This window comes from Salmo salar, chromosome 16 (assembly GCF_965601325.2).
Source record: "Salmo salar chromosome 16, fSalSal1, whole genome shotgun sequence".
Classification (NCBI taxonomy): domain Eukaryota; kingdom Metazoa; phylum Chordata; class Actinopteri; order Salmoniformes; family Salmonidae; genus Salmo; species Salmo salar.
In genome coordinates, this window is record NC_138306.1 from 68,167,401 (window position 1) to 68,179,903 (window position 12,503).

Here is a 12,503-nt window from a genome sequence, read left to right on the forward strand (position 1 = left end):
TCACGCACAGAACGAGCAGTATGGCTGGTGGCATTGTCATGCTGGAGGGTCATGTCAGGATGAGCCTGCAGGAAGGGTACCACATGAGGGAGGAGGATGTCTTTCCTGTAACGCACAGCGTTGAGATTGCCTGCAATGACAACAAGCTCAGTCCGATTAAGCTGTGACACACCACCCCAGACCATGATGGACCCTCCACCTCCAAATCGATCCCACTCCAGAGTGCAGGCCTCGGTGTAACACTCATTCCTTCAACAATAAATGCGAATCCGACCATCACCCCTGGTGAGACAAAACCGCAACTCGTCAGTGAAGAGCACTTTTTTCCAGTCCTGTCTGGTCCAGCGACCGTGGGTTTGTGCCCATAGGTGACGTCGCAGGTGATGTCTGGTGAGGACCTGCCTTACAACAGGGCTACAAGCCCTCAGTCCAGCCTCTCTCAGCCTATTGCGGACGGTCTGAGCACTGATGGAGCGTTCCTGGTGTAACTGGGCAGTTGTTGTCATCCTGTACCTGTCCCGCAGGTGTGATGTTTGGGTGTACTGATCCTGTGCAGGTGTTGTTACACATGGTCTGCCACTGCGAGGATGATCAGCTGTCCGTCCTGTCTCCCTGTAGCGCTGTCTTAGGTGTCTCACAGTACGGACATTGCAATTTATTGCCCTGGCCACACTTGCAGTCCTCATGCCTCCTTGCAGCATTCCCAAGGCGCGTTCACGCAGATGAGCAGGGGCCCTGGGAATCTTTCTTTTGGTGTTTTTCAGAGTCAGTAGAAAGGCCTCTTTAGTGTCCTAAGTTTTCATACCTGTGACCTTAATTGCCTACCGTCTGTAAGCTGTTAGTGTCTTAACGACCGATCCACAGGTGCATGTTCATTAATTGTTTATGGTTCATTGAACAAGGGAAACAGTGTTTAAACCCTTTACAATGAAGATCTGTGAAGTTACTTGGATTTTTAGGAATTATCTTTGAAATACAGGGTCCTGAAAAAGGGACGTTTCTTTTTTTGCTGAGTTTATTATAGCAACCCTCAATTATTCATTTTCGTCAGGGTTCCTTGTGTTTCAACATCACATATGACAAAGATATTACTAGCATGTGATGAGTATCATATGCCTCCCACAATTGAATTATGTCTTAAACTTTGTATGTATGTTATATAATACAATTACATAAATACAATCGAATTCTTGTTGACACAACGTCCCTTTTATTTAATGTCAGAACTGCGTACATTGCAAATAGTATATTGTGCATCACTTAGACATTATTTACAAACACCAACAAAAGTGCAAATATCCATTCCTGTACCAGGTCCAAGTTACAGTAATGTTAAACAGCTCATATTATTTTACATTTACATTTTAGTCATTTAGCAGACGCTCTTATCCAGAGCGACTTACAGTAGTGAGTGCATACATTTCATACATTTTTTTCTCCGTACTGGTCCCCCGTGGGAAACGAACCCACAACCCTGGCGTTGCAAACACCATGCTCTACCAACTGAGCCAACTGAGCCACAGTAATAACAAATATAAACAACTACAGTAGTGTTCAATTGCTTGAGATAATGACAAATCGATAGTTTCTCAATACAGTAGTAACAATGGATGGATGGATTTGAAAAAAATATGAATAAAAATGGAATTATCTTTCAGTATGAAATGACTAAGAGAACCTAGTGTGGCTAAATCCACACGACCACAGTGGTTCTTGTCTGGACTGACAAGCGTAGAATAAAACAAACAGAACCGAAGTGAGGCATGTTCAATATTTCCACAGTTATTTTCCACAACACATTCCCTCGGCATATTCAAACAAAACCTATGAAACTGGTGAGGGACAGCATGGAGTGAGAACTATGAAGTAACAAGAAAAACATTGTACAAAAAATTAATAAAAAAACATACCCTGGATAAACTAAATCAATTGACATGATACGCGGTCTTCTAGCAAATACATATAGTACCAGTGTTAAAACTATGTTATAACAGTTCAATATTGAGAAACATTTGAGAAACCGCAAATGTCAAAGTAACATCAACATGTAAAATATACCCTGGGAACAATGGGTTCTAAGGGCCACCAACTTAACACTGACAACTTAGACTGAAGTCAGTTACAGTAGGCGTTGAAGCGTCGCTGAAAACATAAATATGGTGTCAGCGGCACATCAAACTAAAACAACTCATCATCCCAGACGTAAGGTGCTTCCCTCCTTGCCATGATTGACACCTCTCTTCCTTCATCTCTCCATCTTGGTCCTCACACCCCTATTCCTCCAACCCCTCCCGCTTGATCCCTCTTTCCTGGTCCTCACACCCTCTTCATTTATCCTCCTTTGTCCTTACACCCCTCTTTATCCATCCTTCCATTTTTGTTGTTGTTGCATTTATCCATCTTAGTCCTGATGCCCCTCTTGCTCCATCCCTACATTCTAAACACTGGGGGCCTGTATTTGAGAAGTGACTTTTCTTCATTACAGGTTACAGTAGCGTTTGACTATTTACAGTCTAAGGGAGGGGAGGGGCAGAGAGGTCCTGGGGATAATAAAGCTTCTTCTTCTCGGGCAACTAGTTAAACATGATGGATTCTGGGTCCTGGTTCATCATCTGGGCCATGTGACGGAGGACATCCTTCTTCGTGATGATGCCCAACAGACGCCTGGGGGGGGGGCAAAACAAAATACAAATCTTTCCACCATCCAATAAACCTCGGAATGATTAAACATAGTCTATAGTCTTCATAAATCTAACACCAAAGTAAAATGAGCCTAATGACTTTATTGTTAGAACCTTCATAGGAGCATACTTAAATCTCTGAGCTGTTTCCCAAAGCCATCGTTACTAAAGTTGCACTTGATTTGGTGCATTGTTATAGGGTAAGCATTAGAATTAGACACTTCAATATTTGTAGCCATAGGTGATAATATCTCATAGGAGCTGATCTGTCGTCAGTGTTGTGGAATAATTCTAATGTTAAGGTCAGATTTGAAAGGGAGAACGCTGATCCGAAAGCAGCGCTGTCCTTCTTTCGATCCTATTATTATTGCCACATGCATCAACAACGCATTGAGCGAACGTTCTATCTGGGTGGTGTTTTGGGAAATGTATTCGTTAAATTTTTCGGGCCGTTGTAGGAAAGATCCGTTGTTAAAACAGTCGTAAGCCTAAATTCCATCGCTATCAGGAAACCGGGCCCTGGACTGGATGTCGCTCATGGGCAACTGCTCGATGACTAAAACATAATACATTCTAAACTCATCTGGTGGACGAAGACTATGTTTGATTGGTTAATTGAATAATGCCAGACTCACCCACTTCTGGTGACCAGACACTGTCGGAGGTCCAGCTTGGATCACTACACCCCCATAACCCTCACCCCTCACACACACCCCTCTCTCTCTCTCTCTCAGCCTTACCCGCTTCTGGTGACCAGACACTGTCGGAGGCCCAGCTTTCTGAAGATGTCCACCACGGTCTCCATGGGGGTGTGGTCCGTGACGGTGAAGGGGCTGAGGTTCAGGATGCGCCGCAGCTTCAGGGGCTGGGGGTCGCAGGCCTCGGCCACCTGGGGGTTGTCCTCCGTGAAGTAGACCACAGAGCTGCTCACCACCCCGTCCTGCTTCTGACGGGCAGTCTCTGAGAGGGAGGGAGAGAGAGGGTGAAATATCAGCTGTGGCTCCTCAGACACGACAAATAATAATGAACTGACACATTAAATACAGTATTGCTCAAACACATGCTGATGGCTTTATATGGGACTTACAGTAGCTATTGATCACAACTTACAATTCACGTCCTCCAAACAAAATTGCAATATTTAGCCTGTCATTTCACGGTGAAAACAACCTAATGTAACAGTCCCACTATTTTGTTAAAAGGAACCTTTATTAGGAGGCTAGATACTGATGTTGTCGAGGGAGGCCAGAGAGAGGAGGTCATTTTGGAAGTGGGTTGCTCATTTGTATGTTGGATGGAGTGGGCCTTCGCTGAAAAGCTTCTTAAATACAAGCCCCTCATATCATGCATGCACAGCCTTGGATATGAGCGCATGTCGCTAGCACTGATATTGGGCAGCCTCGGCCACGTGGCATACTGTAGGCTTACAGTACACAGCCTTCAGATTGCAGGCCCGCCTAAGACTTGAGCAAAGCAATTAGCAAGGTGCTGTTCTCTTTCAGCCGTTATGGGCATCCTAGCTGTATGGAGAACGTGCTTTTTGTACCCTTAAGTGTCTACGCATCCAAGACCTTCGAAATGTTTGAATCCTTCTTGATCGTAATGTGATTTGTGGATTTGAATAAAGTATTTAAAATGTGTGCGTGAGAGCCAGGGTTAATGTCTTACTGATGGCCACAGTGAGTTCCCTGCGCTGGACGAAGCCGATGAGGCGCTCTGACTCTCGGGACACGACCACAGGGAAGCCGTTGTAGTCGGTGTCCTTGATGAGCGTCTCCACGTCCTCCACCGTGGTGCTGTCCTGGGTCAACACGGCCAGGGGGGGCTCACTGCGCCTGGGACGCATCACATCCGTGGCCAGGGTCCTGTGTACGGATCACATATTGGGAATTCGTAGGCGCTGTTTCTCAGACACAGATTAATCCAACTCCTGGAAGCAAAAGCATGCTCAATGGAGAATCTCCATTGAAATATATTTTTAGTTCAGGACTATGCTTAGTTTGTGTCTGGTAAAACCAGCCCTTCGAGAAGGGGCGACTCTTGACTACTGCAGGGTTGGACTAGGGGAGGTGTGAGGTTCCTAATATGTATCCCATAATACCTGTGCGTGAACTCGTCCCTGACGTCCAGGTAGGGGTAGCCGTTGAGTTGGATGTGGGACTCGTAGATACCCTCCTTCCCAAAGGCGTCCGCTACCCACTTACTGGTGACGGCTGCGGCCATGAGGGGGACGATGTACTCCAGACCGCCGGTCAGCTCAAACATAATGACTACCAGGGACACGGTCATCCGGGTCACGCCTCCTATAACGACAAAACAAACGGTGACCTGAGTGTTTATTTTATAGAGTAATCCCTCCCCGTTTAAACTTGTTCTCTTCCATTTGGTGCCTAATGAACACAACCCTGATGATAACTCACCCAGACATGCGGCAGCGCCCACCATAGCGTAGAGACCTGGGGTAACACAGTCGGCTCCGGGACGACACCAGTTCTTAAAGATGATCCAGTCGTGGTGATGGTAGGCCATCTGCTCCACAGCGATGCCCACGATTCGCCCAGCGATGGCCCCCACAGCCATGCTAGGAATAAACAGCCCAGATGGGATCTGAACACAACACAGAGGACATAAAACAACATGGTTGAGAGGTGATCTGAACACAACACAGAGGACATAAAACAACATGGTTGAGAGGTGATCTGAACACAACACAGAGGACATAAAACAACATGGTTGAGAGGTGATCTGAACACAACACAGAGGACATAAAACAACATGGTTGAGCGGTGATCTGAACACAACACAGAGGACATAAAACAACATGGTTGAGAGGTGATCTGAACACAACACAGAGGACATAAAACAACATGGCTGAGATGTGATCTGAACACAACACAGAGGACATAAAACAACATGGTTGAGAGGTGATCTGAACACAACACAGAGGACATAAAACAACATGGTTGAGAGGTGATCTGAACACAACACAGAGGACATAAAACAACATGGTTGAGAGGTGATCTGAACACAACACAGAGGACATAAAACAACATGGTTGAGAGGTGATCTGAACACAACACAGAGGACATAAAACAACATGGTTGAGAGGTGATCTGAACACAACACAGAGGACATAAAACAACATGGCTGAGATGTGATCTGAACACAACAATCACCCAAGAGCACGGTTATCCTACTCACAATATCTCGGATCAAAACTTGGTAACACTTTATTTGAAGGGCACCTACATAAAAGGACCTAACATTTTCATACTTCATAACCCATACATAATGCATTCATAAGCAGTTCAGTAACATTTCATAAGTGCTTACGTCAGCTATCATAACCCCCATCTAGCCATGCCGTACAGCATACTGACCTTCATGCCGAAGGTGAAGATAGTTATTACAATCTTAAAGATAAGAGCCAGGGCCAGCTGCCACAGAGCGCTGTAGACCCCGGGTCCAGCAGGGCGGTCTGGGATGTCGTCCACCGGACGGCTCATGTTGGGGTTGTTAACGTAGTCACACAGCTGAGAGGACTCCAGCGCACCGCAGTCATTGAACAGCTCGGAGATGAGCTCGCTGGTGCTGCGCCGCGTGTACGGGTTAGGGAACGCCAGGACTGCGGTAATACCCGTTATCACGATCACCTTAATCAAATCAATCACGTTTATTAATGAAGCCCTTTTTACATACAGTTCTCACAAAGTGCTTTACAGTAAACCAGCAAAGACCCCAAAAAGCAAGCAAGAAGCAGAAACTGGCTTTACATTTGAGTAATTTAGCGGTTGCTCTTATTTTTACATTTTTTTATTTTTTTTTTGTCATTTAGCAGACGCTCTTATCCAGAGCGACTTACAGTAGTGAATGCATACATTTCATGCATTTATTTTTTTGTACTGGCCCCCCGTGGGAATCGAACCCACAACGCTGGCGTTGCAAACACCATGCTCTACCAACTTGGCCACAGTTGAAGTCGGAGGTTTACATACACCTTAGCCGAAAGAATTCTATGGGATTGAGGTCAAGGCTTTGTGATGGCCACTCCAATACTTTGACTTTGCTGTCCTTAAGCCATTTTGCCACAACTTTGGAAGTATGCTTGGGGTCATTGTCTATTTGGAAGACCCATTTGCGACCAAGCCTTAACTTCCTGACTGATGTCTTGAGATGTTGCTTCAATATATCCACATAATTTTAATTCCTCATGATGCAATCTATTTTGTGAAGTGCACCAGTCCCTCCTGCAGCAAAGCACCCCCACAACATGATGCTGCCACCCCCATGCTTCACGGTTGGGATGGTGTTCTTCGGCTTACAAGCCACCCCCTTTTTCCTCCAAACATAACATTGGTCATTATGGCCAAACAGTTCTATTTTTATTTCATCAGACCAGAGAATGTTTCTCAAAAAAGTATGATCTTTGTCCCCATGTGCAGTTGCAAACCGCAGTCTGGCTTTTTTATGGTGGTTTTGGAGCAGTGGCTTCTTCCTTGCTGAGCGACCTTTCAGGTTATGTCGATATAGGACTCATTTTACTGTGGATATGGATACTTTTGTACCTGTTTCCTCCAGCATCCTCACAAGGTCCTTTGCTGTTGTTCTGGGATTGATTTGCACTTTTCACACCAAAGTACGTTCATCTCTAGGAGACAGAATGAGTCTCCTTCCTGAGCAGTATGACGGCTGCGTGGTCCCATGGTGTTTATACTTGCGTACTATTGTTTGTACAGATGAACGTTGTACCTTCAGGCATTTGGAAATTGCTCCCAAGGATGAACCAGACTTGTGGAGGTCTACAATTATTTTCTGAGGTCTTGGCTGATTTCTTTAGATTTTCCCATGATGTCAAGCAAAGATGCACTGAGTTTGAAGGTAGGCCTTGAAATACATCCACAGGTACACCTCCAATTAACTCAAATTATGTCAATTCGCCTATCAGAAGCTTCTAAAGCCATGACATACTTTTCGGGAATTTTCCAAGCTGTTTAAAGGCACAGTCAACTTAGTGTATGTAAACTTCTGACCCACTGGAATTGTGATACAGTGAATTATAAGTGAAATAATCTGTCTGTAAACAATTGTTGGAAAAATGACTTGTGTCATGGACAAAGTAGATGTCCTAACCGACTTGCCAAAACTATAGTTTGTTAACAAGAAATTTGTGGAGTGGTTGAAAAACGAGTTTTAATGACTCCAACCTAAGTGCATGTAAACTTCCGACTTCAACAGTACAATTAGTGCATTCAACTACGATAGAAGCTATTTAGAAGATTGTGATTTGGCCTATCTGCTAAATCAGTGCTAGTAACAAGTAAATCAATGCAAGAACTACCCTATGGGCCCTGGTCAAAAGTAGTGCCCTATATAGGCCAGGGAATAGGGTGCCACATTTAGTTACCTCTAGGACTGGGTACTTCCCCAGCAGAGTGGTCTTCCTCCTCCTACACCAGGCGATGTTCCCCCGGATGAAGAGGGTTCCCCAGAGGCCCCCGAACACCCCCAGCAGAATGAAGGGGACCAGCTCAGCCATGTACCAGGGGGTGTGGTACTCCACGTAGAACAGGACCAGCCTGCTGTTGCCGAACGGGTTGATGGCGCGAAGGGTGAAGGCCGCCACCAACGCAGCGAAGAAGGAGCGCCACAGGGTCTTCAGAGGGAAGTAGTAACTCACCTGAGGAGGACAGAGATGACATAGCGATGGCAGTTCAACTGAAACACCTTAGCATGTCAAAGGCAATGGATCAACAACAAAAATAACAGTAACATATCTGGAAGTGAGATGACATTTGATTGAATGGACACAGCAGCGGGCGATTTATAAATAGACTTGAGTATACAACACCTCCTCCAGGCTGAAGAGAACTCCTCCAATCGGAGCTCCAAAAGCCACCGACACCCCAGCAGCAGCAGCAGCCGATAACACCTGCACAAAAGACAAGCCGCGTTACATACAGACTACAACTAAATACTTTAAAATTGTTTTATGTCCCCAAATTGTATCATTTCCGCAAAAATGGGAGCGTAATGGGCTATTACCGTACCTCTCTGCGCTTGCCCTCGTTCTTGCTGTATTTGGAGAACAGGGAGCAGAAGAGGTTACCACAGCAGCAGGCCACGTGGACCAGGGGTCCCTCCTTCCCCAAGCTGAGCCCGGAGGACACAGCCAGGACCAGGGTCACCGTCTTGATCAGCAGGGTCCACTTCCCCAGGTAGCCCCGGATGATGAACCCACTCAGGATGGTCTTGATCTACACAAGACGACACACAGCGTCCCCTCATTGGGATAACCTTTGCAACTGTGCAGTTATCGGAAATGAATGCACACTCTTTTCAGCCAATGAAAACGTAGTATTTCAAATACTATAGCACGGTCATTTTCGATTAGTGAACGCTACCATTTCAAAACACTCACCTCAGGAATACCTGACCCACAGGCATAGGGGGCAAAGACCCTTACTAGAGACACAGCCAGGAAAGAGAATAACAGCGCCCACAACACATACAGGAAGTAATTCAACACATACGCCCCGGCACCCTGGAGAAACAAGAACAGGTGGAATGTATGGGTTTAAGGACCTGATACACAATCATCCCACCCTCTATCACAACAAACACCAAGTTAAACCTCAGAAACCGAGAGAGGTTACATTTCCTCAAGCCACGGGACGGCTGCCGTTCGGCGGACTAAAACACAAACTCAGTACTGCGGCTTTAAATCAAGAGGACATCTGGTTAACGGTTATAGATCTGCTGACCTCAGAGTGACCGGTCATCAGCTCGGCCCACTTCTGCCACTGCGGACACTTGTCTCTGTCGTCGAAGGTGGTCTCGTTGGAGGTCCAGCAGCACTGCTCATGGCTGTAGTAGAACGCAGACAGACACACCCCTTCTTTCAGATCGGTCATCCAGTCCACAGCCAGGTCTATCACTCCAGCCAGCGTACCTACACGGGGGGACACGCGGCACGAGATCACAGATCACACTAAGCAAGGGAACCGCAAAAGCCTAATCAAAAGGATTCAGTCCAGACGTGGTATTTCACAACTCTGGCTGTGTGACTTTTGATTGGTTGTTAGAGAGCCACGTGTCATGTCACGTGGGTGCAGTATGAATCCCGGCACCCAGAAGCAAATCTCACGTGCGCCATACCACAAGAGACCTTTTTTGCAGGATTCCTCTGCGGTTCCTACCTGTGAGCATTCCTATGAGCAGCATCACCACCCATCCTGACCAGGCATCCAGAAGACTCTTAATCAGCTCCCAGTAAGACTCCTTACTCTTGATGGTGATCTGGAACAACCATCAATCAACCATCAGCGGCAGGTTCAACGGATCGTCAGGTTAAGATAAATCAGGTGGACATCAAGACTTTTTCTACGGTGATGACGATTATGAAGAAGAAGAGGATGAAGAAGAAGAATTATATCCTCTGGGGATGAAGAAGGAAATGCTTAGAGTGTAGAGCTGTGTGTGTGTGTGTGTGTGTGTGTGTGTGTGTGCGTGTGTGCTCCCCTCACCTTCCTATGGCGATCTGTGTCGCGCGACTTCTCCCGGAGCCAGTCAATGGTGTGGAAGTCCTCGTAGGTGCTGACGTCAGGGAAGGGCTCATCCAGGAAGTCCATCAGGTTCCCAGTACCATTCATCTCCTCTGAGGGAGTGGCCCCAGTACTGCTGGCCCCTGGACAGAGAGACAAAATAAGATTTTGTTTTTGTCTAATGAAGGTCTTCACTCATGCCCGTTTTTATTGTCTAATGACGGTCTTCACACATGCCCGTTTTTATTGTCTAATGAAGGCCTTCACACATGCCTGTTTTTATTGTCTAATGAAAGCCTTCACACATGTCCAATGGAGATAAACTTCTGCTTTATCCCAACCCCTCTAAAAGACACACTCAGACAGAGGTTGAAGAGGCCGCGAACCCAGCCAAGTCAGGTCTCTGATTCCCAACACTGTATGAAACACTATGCTGCCAATAATGCCCATGAGATGTATGAAATTGTTATTCCTGGGATTCGGATCACCAGACAGACCTTGTGATACTGTGTCCAAGTTTTAGCTTCCGTTTGGACATTTGTCCAGGGCAGACAGTGGGCCCTATTTTATGTTCTTATTAGCATTTTATTGCACATAACTACATTAGCAGCTTACTTGGATAAATGGTCGCTATAATTCTGTGATTTTTTTTTTTCTTCTCTGGGGGTAGCTACGTCATGCAGAGGCAGTGAAAACAGTAACGTTACTGAGCAGTCAAGAATACAAAAGTAGGCTAGCTACTTGCATGAATGCATGAATACTGAATTACAAATCATTGATCAGTGACAGTGACATATGCCTTCATGTAGCTATTAGATATAGTTCGTTATAGCACGTAGATATGGATATAATGAGACCGATAATGTTAACGTTAATGCTAGTTAAGATTTGGGTAGATATGCGTCAACCTTTATTAATTATGGCATTATTAGACATACTATGAAATGCATGCTTACCGTCTCCGTCCATTGTTCACACAACCCGACTCCTCAAAATAAAGACATCTATATCTCTTAGCTATATAATCACCAATATTGAATGCATTTTGATACTGTGTTAGGTTGTCACCAACCAAACCTGTTCAGAAAACAGAGAGAAGAGGACGTCATAGATTTCTGCTTCCCACAATGCATTTGCTCAACCTGTCGACGCATGAAGGTGGAATTGTGAGGCGTGAAATGGGGACACCTTGTGGCTGAAAGAAAAATATGTTTCTTTTAATCCGTTTATTCATCTCAGTGCGTTGGCTACTGTTGAGACCACCAGACCACTAAACCGCCTCTATAAAGAGTGTCATTTGTGTACTATTGTGTGTTGAAAATGTTGGTTTTTCTCTCCTCGACATGGCCTGCATATTCAACCTCCTACTTGGGTCACAAGCTCTCTATGTCAGAGATCTGATACAGGAAAAAGGAATGTATCACCGGATATTGTTCCAAATCAAATAAATGCACCACTTTGAGTACCTCTGTATAGCAAAACAATCACTTGATTTCTTTAAAATAGCACTTCATAAACAGGCTATTGAATGTATTTGATCAATTCAGAGTCTCCTAAATCTATAGATGACATGTCAATGCCCAAGTAGCAGCATAGCTTGTTTTGTATTTTTGGTTGACATAGCAACCAAAGAATCTGATGTCTTCTCCCATTTCCATCAGCCTTATTTTAAAAAGGTACACACAGTCTGTTTTATTCTTATTTAATCTCATCTCCCTGGAAACACTCCATGGGGCCCCACAGTTTCGAAAGAGACAAAGCTAGTAGTGAGAGAAAATAGCACCGTGTGTGTGTGTGTGTGTGTGTGTGTTCTGTGGCACATTAACCGCCTCCAACGTTGTTTAAGAGAATTTATCAGTACGTCCAACCGGCCTCACAAGCACAGACCACGTGTAACCACACCAGCCCAGGACCTCCACATCCTGCTTCTTCACCTGCTGGATCGTCTGAGACCAGCCCCCCGGACAGCTGATGAAACTGAGGAGTATTTCTGTCTGTAATAAAGCCCTTTTTGTGGAGGAAAACTCATTCTGATTGGCTCGGCCTGGCTCCCCATTGGGTGGGCCTGGCTTCCAAGTGGAGGGGCCTATTCCCTCCCAGGCCCACCCATGGCTACGCCCCTGCCCAGTCATGTGAAATCCATAGATTAGGGCCTAATGAATTCATTTGAATTGACTCATTTCCATATATGAACAGTAACTTCGTAAAATCGATTAAATTGTGGCATGTTACGTTTATTGATGAATAAATCAAAACAAAAATATTTTGTTGTTACTCTGTA

General features: G+C 45.4%; 1 protein-coding gene across 1 annotated transcript; it reads right to left on the reverse strand.

Annotated features, from left to right (window-relative positions):
• Positions 1-1,187: 1,187 nt before the first annotated feature.
• LOC106574258 (H(+)/Cl(-) exchange transporter 4) lies at positions 1,188-11,358 on the reverse strand. The gene is made up of 14 exons (XM_045697602.2): positions 11,179-11,358; positions 10,205-10,365; positions 9,878-9,977; positions 9,443-9,630; positions 9,100-9,222; positions 8,729-8,935; positions 8,530-8,610; positions 8,086-8,358; positions 6,062-6,334; positions 5,102-5,288; positions 4,783-4,984; positions 4,350-4,546; positions 3,422-3,641; positions 1,188-2,664 (listed from the first exon to the last, which is right to left on the reverse strand). Exons 1-14 carry the CDS (start codon positions 11,189-11,191, stop codon positions 2,574-2,576), a joined length of 2,316 nt encoding a protein of 771 aa, XP_045553558.1. The 5' UTR covers positions 11,192-11,358; the 3' UTR covers positions 1,188-2,573.
• Positions 11,359-12,503: the final 1,145 nt, after the last annotated feature.